This window comes from Phoenix dactylifera, chromosome 18, assembly GCF_051530095.1.
Source record: "Phoenix dactylifera cultivar Ajwa chromosome 18, Ajwa_hap1_PhDact_Kaust_v1.1, whole genome shotgun sequence".
Lineage (NCBI taxonomy): Eukaryota > Viridiplantae > Streptophyta > Magnoliopsida > Arecales > Arecaceae > Phoenix > Phoenix dactylifera.
Genome location: NC_143207.1, coordinates 14,911,372 through 14,931,657, shown reverse-complemented (window position 1 = coordinate 14,931,657; position 20,286 = coordinate 14,911,372). Strand labels below are relative to the sequence as shown.

General features: G+C 40.1%; 2 protein-coding genes across 3 annotated transcripts; both read right to left on the bottom strand.

The window, feature by feature from the left end:
- Positions 1–1,498: 1,498 nt before the first annotated feature.
- Positions 1,499–3,639, bottom strand: LOC148699522 (65-kDa microtubule-associated protein 6-like). Its single transcript, XM_088714115.2, has 3 exons — positions 2,351–3,639; positions 2,188–2,261; positions 1,499–2,083 (listed from the first exon to the last, which is right to left on the bottom strand). The coding sequence occupies exons 1-3, from the start codon at positions 2,478–2,480 to the stop codon at positions 1,658–1,660; spliced, it is 630 nt and encodes a 209-aa protein (XP_088570241.2). The 5' UTR covers positions 2,481–3,639; the 3' UTR covers positions 1,499–1,657.
- A 121-nt stretch (positions 3,640–3,760) lies between these two features.
- LOC103706789 (uncharacterized) lies at positions 3,761–16,226 on the bottom strand. 2 transcript variants are annotated; one of them, XM_008791021.5, is made up of 7 exons: positions 15,395–16,225; positions 11,935–11,973; positions 11,762–11,832; positions 6,404–6,468; positions 6,228–6,317; positions 5,993–6,085; positions 3,761–4,441 (listed from the first exon to the last, which is right to left on the bottom strand). In XM_008791021.5, the coding sequence occupies exons 1-7, from the start codon at positions 15,991–15,993 to the stop codon at positions 4,016–4,018; spliced, it is 1,383 nt and encodes a 460-aa protein (XP_008789243.4). In that variant the 5' UTR covers positions 15,994–16,225; the 3' UTR covers positions 3,761–4,015. The 2 variants fall into 2 exon arrangements, with proteins under 2 accessions (XP_008789243.4, XP_088570240.2); XM_088714114.2 differs by lacking the exon at positions 5,993–6,085 and having other exon boundaries at positions 15,395–16,226.
- Positions 16,227–20,286: the final 4,060 nt, after the last annotated feature.

Here is a 20,286-nt window from a genome sequence, read left to right as displayed (position 1 = left end):
GGAGATTAATGAGATAAATTGAGAAAGATATACAAAAACAAAAGAAACAAAGTGATCAAGGAGTTAAATTTATCCCATCTTTACTATGAGATAGATCTATCTAGTATTTTTCGCTTTTGGGGGTCCCCTTAGATAGATATACTTCGAGGGAAAAAAAAACCTAGCACTTACATCCAACATTTCTCTAACCCTAGGTTGAATCATGTAAACACCACCCCCAACCTGAATTACCTCAACTAAAGCAAATAGCTTTCAAATTAGGTGACCCCGTCGAGTTATAAGTTTAGCCTTATTGACCAGTCAATTGACTCTAGTCAAACTATGATCAAACCAGATCCAGTTTGGCTCAAATATTAACCAATCACTCTCTTATATACTTATTCCAAGACCGGTAAATTTTTAGTCTTAAGTAGGATAATTTGAAAGGCTCCAATACTCCCCAGTTTCAAGCCCTCAGCTTGAAAATGGGAGAGCCTTCGATATGCGCGGTCAGTGTTGCAGGCTCGCTCCATTATTATGGAAGGTGACTCGGCCACTATTATAGGGTAGATCCAAGAGAGTCCGAGGGTGTTAAGATGGGACAATCCCCTACTCCGAGACATTTGGGCCATGGGTAGAGATGGGGACGCCTTTCTGGCCAGACATGTTTATAGGGAGGCTAATGGGGTCGAGGATTGGATGGCCTCTTACGTGGCCAGTCACTCAGGCGGCATTTTGTGGATGCAGGAGGGAGAGCTGCCTATGACTCTCCATGATATATTGTATTCTGACTTTATTGGGTGTCTCCGTACTCATGTACTGTGATATGCCTGCCTAAGCAAAAAGAAAGAAAAAAAAAAGGTTTCAATACTTGAGCAATTTTTGCACCTATTTTTGGGACCATTGAAAGTGACTTAGTTAAGTCTTTAGCCACCTCACCTTATTAAGCTAATATTAGCCTTTCAATTCCGCCACATAGAAGACAGGTATCAACAGGTACAGGGATACATTAGCATTTAAGCTAACATTACATGTTGATACCCTAGCTGTACGAGGTAGACAGGTAGTTCACACAAGCACCAGGCTTTATGTACATGAAGAACCAGCACCCAAGTGTTTCACCATGGTATTTATCAGCCAAGGAACCAATCTTTGATGCAACCCGGTCAGCACCTCCTCGTTAGTCTTGGTATCTACACCCTAAGCTTATAAAGCAGCAGTATCTCTCATTTGTAAACACTCACCAGCAACATACACTATATCGGCCCGAATCGGTTTGGTATCGATATTCAGTACAGATGGCATACCGACATTCAGTATGCTAAAAAAACTCCGTACTGTACCATACCGATATTGTGCTATTGTGGCACCGGTATGAAGTCCAGTACCGAGGCGGTGAATTTTGCTCAGCAATCTAAGTTCTAAGATAACAACGTTGGTAAAATGCTAGTATAGATTCCTCCTCACAACTTAGGATGCTTGCACCTCCTCATTCCTGATATGTTTCTGTTCCACTGCTGAATCTATCATAAGATTTTCTCCTGTAGATAATGAAAAAAGAGATATTAGGGCGGGAATACCAGCATCCAGATTTAGACTACTTGTGGAGATTCTGGTTCTGAACTACTGATAGAAGTAAAGGATAACATAGTATCCTCCTTTGATAAAGCAACAAAGTTCAATGGTGTGGTTGGCAACCATCTCGTCTCCCTAAAGCATCCATCGCGATGACCAGAATAGAAGCATAGTGCAAGGAGTTCTCAGGGGTGGCACTACCAACAGAAAGCCGCCGTGGAGTAGGGGTCATGAATGCATTCCCATTTCCATTTGCATGACACACGTATGGCTTTCTATCAAAACTGATGCTCCATTTCGGGCTTGGTTTGGATCCAAATATTGCTTCGTTCTCTGTAAGAAGAATATTTTGTAGCTTTTTCTGATCCTGAAACAAAGATGAATGCTCGTTTAGTTGCTTGTCTAAAGTAATCAGGATGGATCGACAATGGAATATTGGCAAGTAAAATCGATCGGACATCGCCTTTTTTTCAACTTCTTTCTGTTGTAGAGTAAGCTTATGCTCCTCTAGAATAGAGACTAAACAAACCTGAAAATGTTAAATGACATAACAGTTAACCCAATGGATGACCCAGGGGAAAAATGGATAAATTTCATACATCGATACGAAAACCAGAGAAAAAATTAACTCACCCCATCATACATGAATGGCACATTGCTCTCATCTACCCAGGCGAAAGTTCTGTTTATCAGATTATCCACAATGTCTGGGAATAATCTCTCTAGTCAGCTCTGGCTTAACTGTAAGTTACTAGGATGGTACATCCGTACATGGTTTGGGGTGAAAAAAAAGTACCTGGAATTTTCCTCACAGTGATCCGTGCCTTCCCCGCCTGTTCTAGATTCAGGCACCTCTTTCTGGCACTGTCCCTGTTCTGATCCTGTATCCCAGTTGGAAGTGACAACTTTAGCTTTGCAACAAGCATAAACTCAATAATAAGATCAAGTATTTCTTAGCAAAAACTAGAGAGCATTTGTTATAGAATAACAATATCAGGGAAAACCGGCCTACTTGGTTGTATTCTTCAAGCCAAGTCACAAGCAGCAGGCCATTTGCTTATCCTATCCCTTCTCTTTTTCCTGCTTATAGATTCTTCATTTACCTTCAGTATTTGTGCCTCGATATTGGCCAGAATTTCAGAAGGATCTACAAAACTTGCATGCAGAAGATAGATAATGGACAGAAAAATGCGACAATGCTTTCTATAAAGCAGATGCAAGCAGCACAAGAATCATACCCGAGTCTGTCAAACGCGTTAGTTTTCTCAGGTGCTGTCCTCATGTCAGGCTCAATGTGTGCTCCTCTGCATTCCTCTTCTAGTTCTGACCTTTTCTTCAGAATGAGTTCTTTCATTCTGCTGGCTTCTAGTTTTTTCAGCGTTTCTACTACAGCTTCTGTCGGTCAAGAATATAACAGTGATCCTTCTGGCCGCCCAAAAAGTGGTCTTCCATAGAATATTGTAAAAGCAAACCAGAATATTGTAATGTCCTGTTCTGGTGATCCGATGATGCAAGTTAGTCTTCCAAAGCGCTTCCTTTCTTGTTCAGATGAATCCATCAAGTTCCGAAGTTCGCTTTTTTTTTTTGCTGATATAAGTCTCCATATTTTCTTAGAGGCAATTATTTTTGTCACTAGATGTGAAAAACTTTTAGAGACAAAATATTATTTTGTCACATAATGGCCGTCGTTAAAATGGTACAACCATATTTTCTTGTAACAGGTAGGAGGCACTTCCCAAGTAAAAGACACAGAATCTGGAGACTAAACTGGAATAACCATTAGATGAGGCATATAGCAGTAAAGCACGTAATAGTTGTTCATGAGAAAGGCACAAGCGGCAACAGGAGTACTTTTTTTCCAACATGTTCTTTTGAAAGAAATTCTTATTTTTGTATTCCATGTAAGTTAACATGATCAGAAAGAGGGAATATTGGAGAACAATAATATGCTCATAAGGAAGATATAATCCATTGTTCATGTAACATCCTGGTTGCGCAAATAATCTTTCTTTGCCCACATCTTTGAAGGGTGGCCAGAAATGGTGATTTGCTTCTTGTGACCTCATTTCAGAGAGTTAATGGGTCCATTAGTTGGCGGAGAGGTCCAGGTTAGAAGCCTCGTAGTAGCATTCCCGCCATATTTCTCATTCAAACAGCAAGGAAAAAAGAAAAAGTTGCTGATACCCAGAAGCAGGAAACCATCAGAGACTTTAACTAAAAAGTTTCATTAAATTCAAATAAATACATCAGGGAAACCCCCAAACAATTCAAGTCTCAATACAATATGGCTGTGCTGCCATGCTCTGGCTCTCGGCATGACATACAGGAAGCAGATGCACAATACAACATCAACCTCCAGCTCAGAAAGTGGAATCCCCCAGGGGAGAAACCTTGCGATATGAGATTTAATAGCTGGATGTTTTCTATCTGGATGGTTTTGCCATTGCCAACAGTCTTGGTTTTATTTCTGGGCTCTGTTTAGATCATCAAGTCGGGAGCACAACCAATCGATGATATCTTTTGCGATGTCATCCCTTTCAGGTTCGAAGAGGAGATCGTGTAAGAAGCATTCGTATAGTTTGATGGATTTATTTGTTGAGGAGGCTTCATCGTAGAGTCTTTGGGAGCCTTCCGGATCAGTTACTGTATCAGCTGTGCCATGGAGGACTAGAAATGGGACCGTAACTTTGCTCAGGTTCTGCTGCAAGTAGGATGATATGCGGAGAATCTCATGACCAGTCCTGACTCTGACAGAACCAGTGAACACGAGGGGATCGGAATACTTAGCCCTCAAGGCCTCAGGATCACGAGAAACGGGTGGTCCGCTCCTATAGGAAGCACTAAATTGGTATCTTGGAATTAAAAGGGAGAATATTGGTGCAACAACCTGCCATTGAGAAGCAAAACAAAACCAAAAATAAAAATCACGTCATACAAGTAGATACAATCTTTCATTTGCAGCAGCAACAGCAGATGTGATGGCCAAATGAAAATATTATTATGAATGAGATATTTTAACATCCAAATCAAAATAAACAACTATAAGCTTTACTGTCCAAAAATTATGCATTTGATTCTCTTTGTTCTTCATCAGTTGTGTTACATTCATATATTACCATACTGTTGAAGACGCAGCATTTTCTCTACTTATCTGGTAATCTACATCACCAGTAGCATTTGTGGATTTATATTACTTGAAGATATGCTCTGCGCTCCTGACTCATGATTACTAATAAATTACCAATAACGACACAAACAAATAACATACTAGGCATTCCCCAGGCTCGTATAACTATTTTGTGGGTTCAAAGACATTAGTCACACTCTTACGGTAAGAGGCATGCAGAATCATGATGCATTATTTCATAATCCTGAAGGGCCTGCTTGGATGCTCAGATTTTATATTTGGGTGATATCCTAAAATGATGGAAAGGACCTGGAAATGGACAGAATCAGGGAGATAGCTGGTCCCGCAATCCCGGGACGTCAGGAATATGAGAACTTCAAAATGTGATTTTTGGTACCATAGGAATCTTGGAAGAGGAAGTATGGAAAGGGTGGCCTCCTTGGTTCTGCCAACTTTCTCCTGATTCCCAGCCCTTTGCACCCCAGGGATATCACATTAGAGGAAAGTTGAGCATCCACATGGCCGATAAGTGATTTGTTCTAATCTTGAACATGGCATAACAATAATAAGGCATCACTGCTAATCCGCAGAACTAGGCGAAAAGAAAAGCCCAAAATGTCCAAGAAACATATTACCATGTCCAGCTAACTGGAAAGGAACTGCAGATTCAAAAATTAATACAGGCATTAAACATCATATTAGTTTTTCCTAAAAAGTCTATTTTTTCTATTCACATAATCACAAAATGGGGAATATGAAATATTACTTTTGTGGCAATCTTACCAAGTATATCTTTTCATGAATTCATAGCTAATATTAAGAACATATTTAAAGATTAAAACTCGAACGTAGCAAAGAGTAAAATTGCAAAACTTTATCTGGTTAATGTTGTTCACAGAAGCAATCTGTAATTCATTTATTTATTAATGTTAAATAGTTTAGAAACCCATAGAACAACCTCTGAAAATTTGATAAAAGAAAACCTCAAAAGCCTGAGGTATAGCAACAAAATATTCTTTACACTAAAACTGTGACAATTAAATGAAGTTGAAGTTGGAACCAATTGAAGAGACTCAACTATAAAAAGCTTGATATTCCATATTAGTAACAATATAAGAGTTTACTGGTAAATAAAAGCTAATTTAGCTTTCTATAATGAAAACTCTGGAAGGCACGCTGTTAGCATCTATTGCACTAACAAGCATAATGGTGCCGAACCCACTAAGCTAGTCCATCAGACATTTAAAGATAGCACAATCTATGATCTTGTTTATTTGACTTTTTAATGTCCAAACAAAGCAATATACTTACGGCAACAATCGGATGAGATGGCTGAACGCCTATGGCAGGTGATGTCAAGACCACACCTTCAACATGAACCTCTACCTTTGGATCCAATACTGCCTTCAAATATTCATGAAAAATAGCAAAGCAGCTCAAAGTAAACACAGCATTCAGGACAACATGAGGTATTATAACTAGCCGCAAAACCTAGCAGAAAGAATCTGAATGCTAACCCAGTATAATAACTCTGAATGTATCATACCTTCAGAACAATAGCAGCACCAGTTGAATGGCCAAAGCAAAAGCATGGCAACCCAGGATTCTCTGATAACACCTTTTCCAAAAATGCTTTCTGTATATACAAGTATCAGCAGGAGAATTCATACAGTATAAATGTATTCTGTGATTCATTGTCAAATTTGAGTCAAGTATTAATACCAAATCATCAACAGCATAATCGAGAGAATGGACGTAACCGTGCAACCCATCACTTCCACCATGTCCTGAAGAGAGAGCATAGAATGAAAAATGATATTTAGAACCGCGGAAGGCTTTACACACACAGTCAAAACTAAATTTGTTATTAAAACTAATAATTGTCTTTTCTCTTTTTCCTTTTTCTTTTTTCTGGACCCAACTAATTCTGCTTTTCTGCTCTGCCCAAATGAATGGTTACAGCATCCATAGTTACATACTTCAGATTTGATTCCATAAAACCAGTGAAGAACATCTCACATCTGACCAATTTAATATGGCACCTAGGTTGGGCTCATTAGCAGAAGTTTCAAAACCATCATAGAGGGAGTATTTGTCAACAACAACAGAAAACTCTCCGATGGGATGGTCAAAAACTTCTTGTATTATTTCTTAGTGATGTCCAATCTGACGGAGTCCTAAACTAAGTGGTCCAGAATGGCGGGACAGCACAAGGAGGATGATCAGAAAAAGAAAACGAACAAGCAGTCTCACGGAATACAACAACATTTTTCCTAACTTACATACTAAAAAAAAAAGCAGCTAAGAAAGCAAGAAGTTCATGTCATAGAACTTTTTCAAAACTCAGTAAAATGCAAATAACAAGTTTCCCTGCCTTGTCTCAATCAAGATCAAGGCCAATATTCAGTCATGGTTAGTAATCTGTTCGGTCCATATATGTCAGATCATGAAATAAAAGGTCAGAATACATTTATAAGTTTGAGCTTCCAATCTTCTTGTTAAAACGTGTGGAAAGAACAAGTGACACTAGCTATAAGTTTTGATTATATACTGGCAAACTTGTATATTCAACTGCATTCACAAATGACTAGCTGACCTGACTTGTCTCAATCAAGATACAGAATCTAGAGCCAAGTCATGGGGTGATATAGTACTTTCAAAACCTGAAAAAAATTGAATTGAATACTCGTGAAAGTTAATCAACAGTATAACTCAAACAAGAGTTTCAGATCATCACAGAATCAAGTGAGTGTAAGTCCTGCAGGGACTTGAATGATTCAAAAGTCCAGTTTTTAATGAGGTAGCATTTAACAAAAAAGAAATATAGGAAGAATAGAAAATAAGACATATTTAGAAGGTGAGTCATAAAAAGATAGAAATTGCAAATTAAATGCAGATGACCTTGACATTGGATCAATTAAACATCATGATTGCCCTACAATTAAAAAGAAAACATGCATGGCAGCTACACATCATTGGGAACTCTTGTTCTACTTGAAGGCTAGTCTCTAGAAAACTGAAATGCTGGAATACAGTAGTCATCAGACAAACTCATTTCCAAAATGTGCTTCCTAGGCTCAGATATTCATCTCTGAAATAGTTTTTACTGGAGCAAACAGTTTGAAATTTTGAATTTAATATTTCCAACTTGCAAGTCCTTAGTGGCCCATCAAAGTTTCTATTCAGTGTGAAATTGTAAGACAGCACATAGGCTAGTATGAGCTACACAATATGGACAGCCTTCTCCGAAAATGGCCACATGGATCGGGCACAAACTGGCAGGAGGCTAACTTTCATCTTCATTCACGCATGATCCCGTACAAACAACGTCATATCAAACACATCTACCAGGGTATTCTACAACCACAACTTCCTGAAAACCAGGGGAGCTTCAAACTAAGTAAGATATGCACTAATCTGTGGAATTGTAAGACAGTCCCATCCCTCAACAAATGTTTGCCATCCATCAGCCATGAAGAAATTGTGAAAATGATACTTTGCAAAAATAGGACAGGAGTTTCTTAAAAGATAAGCATGAATGTAATATTTGATCTCTATGAATAAAGGATTGCAGATCAAATTTCCAAACAACAGTCCTTCATGGTGACGGGCATCCTAAATTACCATGAATACTAATTTCTGACAAGCCTTGAAATGACAAAATAATAATATTTGGACACAAAAGTTTATGCTTAATTAGGATATGATGCAAATGAAATACATGTTAACTACCAATTGAGCCCCAAAACTTAAGCTTTTGGGAAAGGGGTCAACAGTGTATTTCGGGCCTTAACATCCCCCCTCGTGGCCCAAACCATGCTAGTGAAGGCATATACAAGTCAAGAAGGAACTCCGGATAAGACTAAGTCAGGAATAATTTAACCAGGAACGAATCAAGAGAAGAAAGGACTCATGATAACACAAGTGGTATAATAAAAAATTGGCCTAAATCGGGATTCGGTTGGCTCTGATATCATGTTAACTTACCAATTGACACCAAAAGCTTAAGCTGCAAGGGAAGAGGCCAACCATGTATATCAAGCATTAACAATATAAGCTATTAAGGAAGAGATCAACAATGTATATCAAGCATTAATAATATAACAATTAATTACAATGTTTCAAACATAAAGTAAAAAAAGTTGACCTCATAGTGGGGAGTTCATGAAAGAAGCACTTACTCCTTCACCACCCTTTAATTGTTCTAAGTCCAAGGATCATAAAGACTGAAGATATTCAATATATCCTTGTAACAAAAATTCTATTGAAATGGTTATAAATGAAATTCCACTTTAGCATCGAAGATCAGATGGGACTCTAGTAAGAAAGGGTAGTTTAGTCTGTGTTGAAGGGTGGAGAAAAAGAATGGGAAGAACTATGGTAACTTGAACAAAGTTGTTAAAAAAAAAAAATATAGAAGAACTTGAAATAACACCATAGGTAGCGCCAAATAAGAACATTTGGTTAATGAGGATTCACAAAGCTGACCCCAAATGGTAGAAACGATGCTGGATAACGTTCGGTATAAATCTTCTTGTGAGATATCACAGAGGAAGCTTATACTTGTAAGTTGCCGGAGAATTTATATGCTAGCTGTCATTTAGTAATCTATACAACTCACCCAATTTAATATGATGCAAGACTTCCTTACTCTCTCTCTATACATAGTTCGAATACCACCATCCTTATTTGAACCTGGGATCTCTTCCCATCTGGAGAGGTGCCACCTTGCTGACCCAGGTCCTATTGGCAGTGCAAAATTGCCACTTGGCTGATCTCAAGATGAAACAAATTCTGTTTGGGAGGAGAGAGAGAGGATTTCTAATACCGAGAGGAAGACTAAACACTTGAATGCTTGGTCCACAGGCATGCAAAAGGAGCTAACTGTCTATCTGATTGCTTGACATTTGCATAAACAAAGTGATGCATAAATGTTTGCTAAAATGCCCCTGCATTTCAAAATTTCTTAGCAAAAGAAAAATGGAACACTATCTGAAAAACTTTATCTTATACACCTCTCTCCAGATCATGTAAAATTGGACTACCCAGAAAGGTATTAACAATAGGTATTGTGAATATGAATACAATATTGGGAACAACGAGAGGAACAGAACCCTCGCAACCCTCCGAAACAAAAAAAAAATCCAAATGGTCATTAGAAGCATCTGCAGCTTTTCTGGGTTTTTTGGTAAGCTGAAAAGATTTTATAAAATAGGACCTACCCAAAAACTATATCGTATGATACGAAACCTACCTAAAATATATATCATATAAGGGTAATAAATCTATATGGTGTAAGGGTAAAGAAGAAGGAGGAAGAAGAGGATGAGGGGTAGAACGAATCACCCTAAATTCTGGTTTACCCTCTCCAGGTATTGGTAGCATGTTATAACATGTGAATATACGAAGCTAAATCATCTCACTTCACTTTTAACTTAAGGCACTTACAGAATCTATTTTGAGCTATTGGGTTGTAGTTCCATCTAAGGTCTTGCCCTTTGTTTTTCGCTTTAAGTATATGGGTTGAACTCGGGTATTATTAAGCTTTTGGGCATTGTTCAAGAATGAGATGATATCATCCCTAGGAGTTCATACTATGCTCAGTTTTCCTAGAAGATATTTGGGCTTTATGCATGTTTAAACTTGACATCAGAAGTGATATCTTCCTTTAAACATGTAATTTTCCATCTATAGTGAAAAGCTTCTTTGTGTTGCCCTCCCATGGATGCAAGTTGTTAATTTGGTTTAACCATATAAGTCTATGCAATTTATCCATGTTGCCATTCTTGCATTGCTACAATTTCTCTATTGTCTTAGTGCTCATCATGTGTGGTGAAGTAGTTTCCTACCAAGTTTTTGAACGGTGGCCCTATAACAGAGCAAAACAAATGGCATGCATCTGTAACTTGTACTGGTGCATCCAGGACTCATTATGTGGTAGCAGGTATCAATGCACACAAACCTAGTTTACATGCATTTGGAGTAGAGTGATCTATTTCAATTTTGTGCAGCAGCAAGTCGCAACAGCACTTCTACTGTTGTCAGCTGTGCAACATTCACAGGGAAGCCCTAAAATAGAGCTAGCTTTCAAGAGAATCAAGACTAACTCCATATTTACAGGAAACTCAAGCCTTGCATCTACATATTTAAAGCTCAGTAAGGTGCATCTATGACTAATATTTGTGCATATAATTGTCTGCAGCACAACACTTTCAATGCTGAACCGCTAAAATAAATTTAAATAACTAGGCATTAAGATCTAGCAGAAAGCTATACCAAAGATTACAATCGCCAATATCAAAGGATGTGCAGATTGCAAGTTCAAATGAAAGATCCTTAAAGAAAAAAATATATTACATTTACTTACTGAATCAGTTTATTTTGTAAATAAGAATTACCAGCCCATTGGCAAAATTTTGCTACATTAAACAAAATATTCAGGATTTTTTTTCCATCCCAGACATTCTTTTTCTGTTCTCCCCAGATATCATCCCAAATGCAGTAATCTAGACAAAATAGAATTCAGGAACTGATCCACAAATAGATGAGTTTCTCATGATCGTATAACAAGTAGACATATATTAGACATATATTCTTATCGATGATGCTTTATTAAAAAAAAATCAGTTCAACCAAAGAGAGCCTAATGGAAATCATTAGTAAGTATTCATGCGGGTTTCAAGTCTGGCAGACAAGATAAATTGTGTTTTGCAAATGGAAGAAAATGCAGTAAGAGTCAACCTCAAACATGACACTCTCAAAGGAGAAGCCAAGATCCTGTTTGCCCCAAGCATGGGTAGGATGCAATTTGAACATGACCCAATAGGAAATTTATCAAACTGCAATGTAGTGCTATTTTGCTTATTAAAAGGAAAAGTTTACTGAAGGGGATGAAAACATGAGATTTCTTTTCATGATGAAGAAGCAACAATGCAAATTTATATTCAACTTTTAACTAATAGATTTATTTTTTCTTGGCTAGCAGTAAAGCCAGCATGCAAACATTTATGCCTTCCACTTGCTTTTGTCAAACAGAAAGCAAATGATCTTTCTGAAGATGATGCTCAGTTGATAACTTACCAATCCAATCCATTGCATACACTTTAAATCCATTATCATTCAGTTGCTTCGCAAAATAATTATATCTTCCACTGCAGACCACAAAACAGTTTCCTTCAGCAGCATTTCAAAATTTATGCATAAGCTCCTGCAGTTGCCTTAATAAATTTTAGTGGAATGAGATGTTAACACACCTGTGCTCATTCAAGCCATGCAAAAGAACCACCAGTCCCCTGCACCAGGTAAACAAAAATCAGCAGGTGTCTTGAATTGAGAGATTTAAGAAATCCTGAATTCAGTAATTTAGATAGGGTGACAAAAGGCAAACCATACAGCCCTGCACAACTATTAGTGCAAGACACAATGGGCATATACAAGGATTCTAGATCGTACATCCTCCATGATTCAGCGCCATAAAAATTCAATGATGATGGTTATTTACATCGAGAACTTTAAATACAAGGACTAAATGTCAGCACAACTTCCAGAACTCGTAGCAAGCTAACAAACCATGCACTGTTGCATCTTGTAAAGTTTTAGCATCAACATGACATATTCTCTGAAAAAGATTATATGGTTTAGTAATTTCTAGGAGATACAGTGTAGTTCCTGTAGTCTGAAGTTGTTACATCCTTGCCAATTCAACTGGCATAGGGATATAAATCAAGGATCAGCATGACAAGGGATTAAAATAACAATCCTACTTATGCAACTTGGAAGTCAGAATCCATTTTCTCTTGCATCGATGCTCTTTGTAAAAGTCTTAGCATCCTAAGGATAAAATACAAAAAGATGCCTTGCTTGATACTTAACATACTCTACATCACAACAAGTCCAAGCAAGACATACCCAATGAATGGCACATGATATCATGTTCTGCGATATTTCCAAGATACTTGGATAGTGGATGCCCATCTAAGATACGTGTGAGACTTTCCATACACACACAGATAGCAAATACATAAAGGTTATCCAAGTATGCAAATACCTACTCATTAAAGTCATGTAAGTACCACATGGAAATCATTTTTTGACAGATTGTGTTGCAAGAAAAGCAAAAGTTGCTTATTACAGCCATTGTTTTTTCAAATTAGGATATTGATCTTCATTTTGTTTTATTTCAAGTAGTTTAGAATCAAGTTCTGATGAGATGTGGCGCTCCAATATTGTATTAATATGATAAGAGTGGGTTATATACATTTACTATTAAGTACTAGTAATAACATGAAAGGCTCAGAGTCCAGCATGCAAGGCAAGCCTCAAAGCCTGTGGCATGAAGAGGCTTGTCTTTTCATTTTTTTTACCAATAAGAACCTTGCTTGTCCTACACCTATTTGATTGGAAAAAGTATATCTACTGTGACATTCTGTTTCAGTATAAATCTATGGGCATTGAGCACACATTCCTACGGAACCTGTGCAAAAGCCTTGTGTCCATTTCGAGTGCCCAATTGGAAAAATCAGAACCATCTATATTTGCACTCACCTGCATTGCACTTGTGAATACTGATATGTCCATAAACATAAGAGCAAGCTCATGACAACATACAATTTCCCCTGGGGCACAGTTTAAGGTTCCATCAATGCATGCCTCATGGACCATGAAGCAAATCCAATGGCCTCATAAGGTATTTTTTTTTTCTTTTTTGAGAATATATGGTGGTTATTCACCATTACTCAGGTGGCTCATAAGTATTGAAGCACTCAACTTGCATGCTGATTTAGGGTGCATGATTCACCGGGGCCATTGGACACTCCACGACCCACATGACATGCATCACATGGTACATGTAACCTGTGAAAACAGTTATAAACAAGGTAAACCGCATCCCTTCACAAATAACTACCACCAATCTCTTGGCCTGCTCATGGGGCATATGATGTAGTAGAATCTCCAACTTGCAAACGATACCAGAGAGAATAACTAAACACTATTATAACCAACAATGCTCATAGCGATTGATTACTTTATTCAAAACGACTAAATGTTGATGCCATATGCCTGGCATCCACTTTTTCCCCAAGTCAATCATTCCTATGTAGACAATTGGCATAAAAAAAACCACAAGGAATCACCCCACTCCTATAATTATTAATAACCACCAGCTCTCATGCCTCCCAAACGTAGTTCCCCAAACTACAATGTTTATAACATCAACTGCTAGATAGCCAGAAAAGGCTACCCCCTCATAGGTTTTGATCTTCTATCATTTTCTCAAAAAAAAAAAAAAGATTACAGCTTTTGTTATTCACTTATACTCTGCCAACAAGAGAATGCTCTTTCGGCACTAGAGATTATTTAATGCACAACTAGAAAAACTAAAAGGATGGTCTCCTTTTAAAAATTTATGCGTTTTGTAGCCATAACGGTCCAAGAACATTCTTAGCTACCAAGAAAGCCGTTGACAGTAACTATTATAACTGCATCCCTTCACAAATAACTACCACCAATCTCTTGGCCTGCTCATGGGGCATATGATGTAGTAGAATCTCCAACTTGCAAACCATACCAGAGAGAATAACTAAACACTATTATAACCAACAATGCTCATAGCGATTGATTACTTTATTCAAAATGACTAAATATTGATGCCATATGCCTGGCATCCACTTTTTCCCCAAGTCAATCCTTCCTACGTAGATGATTGGCATAAAAAAAGCCACAAGGAATCACCCCACTCCTATAATTATTAATAATAACCAGCTTTCATGCCTTCCAAACGTAGTTCCCCAAACTACAACGTTTATAACATCAACTGCAAGATAGCCAGGAAAAGGCTACCCCTCATAGCTTTTGATCTTCTATCATTTTTTCTCAAAAAAAAAAAAAAAGATCACAGCTTTAGTTATTCACTTATACTCTGCCAACAAGAGAATGTTCTTTCGGCACTAGAGATTATTTGATGCACAACTAGAAAAACCAAAAGGACGGTCTCCTTTTAAAAATTTATGCGTTTTGTAGCCATAACGGTCCAAGAACATTCTTAGCTACCAAGGGGGCCGTCGACAGTAACTTGGACGGGATTGCTTCGCAAGACGATCTACTGACTCTAAGTGAGCTTACCGCTTAGAATTAAAATCAAGAAAGAAACGAGGAATTTAAAATCAGAATTTCGTTTAATATATTATACGTGGTGCTCAGACCGCGTCTTACGTTTACCGTTGTCAAAAAAAATTATATAAATGAAAGAAAGAGAAATTTAGTAGGACCCAAAACGTGACACCAAGAACAGGACCATCGCGGTTCGCCTTCCATTCGCCGCATCATTTGCCTTCTCGTGCTAGAAATAGTTTTTCCGTAGAGGACAAAGAACACCCACAAACGAACCCGCAAAAGGAACCTCCAACTGCCAAGGGATCCAATTGGCCCAGGCTGTGAGTCAAGTACATTTCCCTGGCCTTTTTTTACAATTACATTTGCCAAAAAGAAAAAAAAAAAATGCATAAAATAGAAATACCCGCTTTCTAAATTCTAATTCTTCCCCTTTTGTTAATAATATATTTTTTGAGGAAACATAATATTTCTTCTTCTAACTTTCTCCAACCTAACAAGCAATCTACTTTAAAATAAATAAATAAGAATATAATAATTTCTATGCTAAATTTGAATTTTAAGTAATTTTTTTTTTAGAGAGAGATTAGGGAGAGAGAGTACTTGGTTTGAACGGAAACGGGCGCCCACGACTGGGTGAAGAGCGTATCCCCTCTGGCCGTCGCGAATAGCTCGCACGCCCGCTCGCTCCTCCGGCCGTCCTCCTCCTCCTCCTCCTTCTCCACCCCCATCCGCCGGATCGCCATCGCCCGCCTCGCCTCCGCCTCCCCCTCCTGGAAGTCCCTCGGCCTCCGCGGTACCATCCCCGTCGGCACCCTCACCACCATCGCCCCTCCCCTTCTGCCCGCCCCCTTCCTCGCCCCCCTCACCCCCTCCGCTTCCTCCCCCTCTGCCGCCGACACCACCACCGTCCGCCGCCGGAACGGAAGAAGCAGAAGCAGGATGAACCCGTTCAGGAGCAGCAGTAGGCTCCGAAGGGCGCGGAGCGAGACGAGCGACAGCAGCGCGTTCACGCGCCCGCTTGGCCTCGACGTCAGGACCAGCGGCCGCGGCGCCGCGATCGCGGCGGGCTTGATCGCGGGATCCATTTCGATCGATGATCGCCGCCGCTGACTCCCCGAGCTCCTGCTCCTCACCTTGTGGAACAGGCGCTTCTGGTGCGGGATCTTCGTCACCGGAACGCCCGTCCCGATACAGAGCATATACGCCGATGTAGAGGTAAAAATCTAATCTTTTTCACTGAATCCGTCCGAGGAAATGCGATGATTTCGCAAGAATGGAAGACCGCCCAAAATTTCAATAGCTATCAATGAGGAATTAAGATTATGGTTTGAGATAAGAGGATTGGATCCCTCGTCCTTGCTTTTATGGCGGAAGGGGGCGAGAAATGAAATAAGGCGAGAAGGTGATTTTTTTTTGGACGTTTTGCCAACGAGATGACGAGAGGTAGGGGGAAAAAAGCTCGGGCTCCCCTGTTCTCTTCGTCGTGATCTGAACGGAGGGCGAAGAGAGCGCCACGTGTCAGATAGATTTGATACGTGGCCGGGTGCGGCGCCCGGCAGCGTGGTGTCGGTTGTCTTTGGGTTTGCTTTGTCTCCTCCCGTGGATGTGCGACACGTTTTATTCCATCGCTATCGTGGGCCCCAGATTTGGGGGGCTTCGCGTAGGATCGACGGCGTACGGTTGGACCGGACCGGTTTAGTTGGGATTGGAATTTTGAAGCTAGAACTGAATCTCGTGTTAAGGGTCCGGTTCGAGCCGTTTTATGTTGGACCGGTCCGGTCCGGTCTAGTCTGGTCAACCACAGTTCTGTTTCGTTTGTTTTCTGAACGGCCCTCTGATTTGACTAATCTAGAAGGGAGAGGATCAGCTGTCCGGAATTTGACAGCTTTGAACCTCATCGGTAGGTTAGCAACTGGTGGAAGTGGGACCCCAAACACGTCTCTTCCAATTATAGCTCGACACATCAGCATGGAAGAATGGATGCTGTCTCTAAGAGGACGTTTTGGGCTTGGTCAATTACGAGCTAAGTTTAATCCGACGAATTGAGAAATAGTCAGTTGTGGGGGGCTGGTCCGGGTCCGTCTAGTCAAAGCAGTGACTCTAGACTCCCATTTAGTTTGTGTTCGGTGTTTGGGCACGAATTATATGAACCTAAAGAAGAACTCAGCTATAGTGATCGAGTGGATTCAGAGTTGGAGGCGCGCCGCTAACGGAATGCACCTGCTCTACAACATTTGCAGCTTGTTGAGTGAGTGAGCTCCTACCGGACTTTCCATATCTACAGAGAAGCCAATAGTAATGTGAATTTGATGGCAGCAACCTATGCGGCGCAGCACTCGAAAAGGTTCATTTGGGGGAACTACGTGTCAGTTCCATCCTCACTGCATTATCTACTTTTTTTTTTGATTTTATGAGCTGTACTTACATAAGTAGTGATGTGAGGGTCTAATTCGACTATGATCTTACAAGGAAAAGTCCATGATATCCTTATGCCTTCCTATCCTATGATTAGGAAACAACAGAAAGGCAAACTAAATATGGTAAGTCTGTTTATTTGTGCAGTTTGGGTTGATTTAAGAGCCAGCCAGAGACCAATATGAGGAAGTAGGTATCTGATCTTATCCATATTAACCGATGCGATGACAAGCTGAACCATCCTAAACTTCAACCTAACCTGACTTCAAAATTTTTTGACCAAGCATGTACATTCAACATGATCATGGAACTCTTTTCCCCATAGAAAACCATCATCTTAGAAACATATGTCACCAACAATGTAAACCGGCACCATATAGAGAAACCATATCTTGAATGGTAGATGCCATTATATATGTTGTCTTCTTCCCACCTAATATCACTCTTACCTTCTTTTCTTCCTAAGAAATGCATCATGCTGGGACGAAAAGGTTATGCAATTACTCATTGAAGATTGTTTCGAGTAGGCATGCGAACGAAAGATGTTGATACGATTTAAGTGGTTCATCTAGTGTGATGGTTAGCTAAGCAGTTCAATGAAATTAGCCGAGTCACCAGTCTTAGTGTTCCCATTCTCATGAAGAATTGCTTAATTAACAGTGTCACAAAGATAGAAAAGAGAGGTACATTTCCTAATTCTGTAAACTATTTATGGATCGATCGATTGAGTTAGGACGGTGAATCAACCTAATTTGCTAGGTGGTGAACGTATGAGATTTATCTTTGGCATAATTAATAATTGTTGTGGTTCAAATCTGGCTCGAGGGTGACCACGCCGGAGGAGTCGGGAGAGCTGCCGGAGAGCGGAGGAAGACGGAGAGAGTCACCTTCTGCGACCGACGGTGTACCTGCATAAAACCTCACCGGTATCTCCGGTGAGGGCCCTCCGACGATCAAGTTAGAGTGGAGCTTTGTAGGTCCAGCAAAAAGTTCCCCCCATGTGTTACCTGTTGGTTTTTATATATAGTCCCGATAAGGGTACTTAGGTGGCAGAGGTATGGCTCGTTCCCATCATGAGTGAGAGTGGCGTGCAGCCAGAGTTTGGTTGTGGCGCGTGGTAGAGTCCGTTCTTGGAAACGGTAAGACGTTAACAGCCGTGGCAGGGCATGGCTCATCCCCATCATGAGTGGGGTGGCGCGTAGCCAGGGTTTGATTGTGGTGCGCGGTGGAGTCCATTCTTGGGAACGGAAAGGCGTTGGCAGGGTATGTCCGAAGTAGTACATCATGGTGGCGTCATAATGTAAGGCCACGTAGGAGGGCATGGGCATGCACATGGGTGCGGCTATCGGTAAGGCCGAACTCGTTGAGAGATCGCATCATATTTTTGGCGAGGTCAGCTTGACGGGTGCCGAGCTATGTCCGGCGAAGCGCCCCGAGCTCAGGGGTCGGGGCATATAATTGGAGAGGGCGCCCCGAGCTCGATCGAGGTGCATCAGCGAATAAGGAGGGCGCTCCGAGCTCGGTCGGGGCACATCAGCAAATAAGGAGGGTGCCCCGAGCTTGGCCGGGGCGCGTCGGCGAATAAAGAAGGCGCCCCGAGCTTGGTCGGCGAATATCCGAGGTCGGAGGAGCTTTCAGCGGAGTCCGAGGTGGAGCTGATTCTGGGCCAGACCGAGAACATGTCCGGTCGGCGTTGGTGTTTGTTGGGCCGAAATCGGGTGGCCCTTTTTGTTGTGGGCTAGACGATCCATTTCGCCCCCCATCAATAATCATACCAAATTACATGCTTTTAGGATCATTATAGTTAAATCATTTATAACAAGAAATGGATTAAACAATTTTGTTAGTATCCGGTGCCTGGTTAATTCTAGCCTTGAACTCAAGTATAAATGTATTTCCATCTAACCCAGGGTAGAGGGTGAAGTGTTGATGAAGCTTCACATTTCCATGGCTCTCCCTGATGCATGCATTGCATGTTCCATACAATAATATAACATGATTAAGGCTAGCCCGATCAATTAAAAGCCTCGAGACTTATTTCTGGATTCCCATAATGCAATGTTAGGAGGTTCTCTCTACTGGAACTCCCATGGGTTTCTCTCTTAGCTTTCTGCAAGAGATGCAAGCTGTGAAGGTTTAATCAAAACATTCATATGGCATTCAGGTCATTCCATATAAGCTGGCCACATTAGACGTCGTTATTTTAATCACGTAAATGAGTTCAGCTAGCAGAGCTTTCTCTATCTACTAATTAACACGACCAGTCCTATTAGCTTTCATTGAGCTCATCATCCATCTATTTCCCTTCATATGAGGATTGGATTCCAAAGTCCATTTTTCATAAAAATGATTTAGTTGGTTAAGGACCGTAGTTGTATTGATAGTCAATTGACCACAAAACAAGTGTTGATGACTGGCGACCCACAAGGAGCAGAAGGACTTTGGTTGGTCCTACTAAATTCTATTTCTAATCAAAGTAGTTCAAGATTCCTATGAACTTTTTAATAAATAATATTGACTAGATAAAACAGATAAATAGATTATTAAAATTTTTTGTAGTTATAATAAGTAATGATATCAGCAGTGCATTCAGGCTTCCACAGCAGGATTAAAGGTTTCGAACTAATTTGATTGTTAGGGTCTTGAGTGAGCCCATTATCAACACCATGACTATAATCCTGCTTCAGCAAGCTTTTTTTTTGGCTGGCTTCGGCTAGAGGATAGTTAGGTTTACTTCAGCTTTACCATCTTGAGTTAGGAGATGACTTGCTATTTTAAAAGGAGATTTTTTTTCTTTTAGTGAAAGATCAGTTAGTACAAGAAAAGAATCAACTAATTGTGAGCCTTCTACAGGTCAAGGAGCTCCACGCTGAAATGTTTGAACTTTTCTAATTTTGCTTGTATGAAATTATTATCGTTGGAGAAATGGTGGACATAATGAAGAGGGAGAGAGCTACATAAATACTAATTTTTAATCATCTAGCCTTTTTTTTTCCCCTCGGTCTCGGCCGCCTAAGGCTCGGGCCGGCCCAGTAAGAAGCTCCGTGCTGAAATGTTTGAACTTTTCTAATTTTGCT

Coding starts and splice junctions, on each gene's coding strand:
- LOC148699522 (XM_088714115.2), bottom strand. CDS start 2,480: ATGCTTGTTGCAAAGCTAAAGTTGTCACTTCCAACTGGGATACAGGAT. Junction 2,262..2,350: donor CACTGTGAGGAAAATTCCAG/GTACTTTTTTTT, acceptor GATTATTCCCAG/ACATTGTGGATAATCTGATA. Junction 2,084..2,187: donor TGCCATTCATGTATGATGGG/GTGAGTTAATTT, acceptor TAACATTTTCAG/GTTTGTTTAGTCTCTATTCT.
- LOC103706789 (XM_008791021.5), bottom strand. CDS start 15,993: ATGCTCTGTATCGGGACGGGCGTTCCGGTGACGAAGATCCCGCACCAG. Junction 6,469..11,761: donor GTATGCAATGGATTGGATTG/GTAAGTTATCAA, acceptor CTCTCTCTTCAG/GACATGGTGGAAGTGATGGG. Junction 4,442..5,992: donor CATCTCATCCGATTGTTGCC/GTAAGTATATTG, acceptor TCTCAATGGCAG/GTTGTTGCACCAATATTCTC.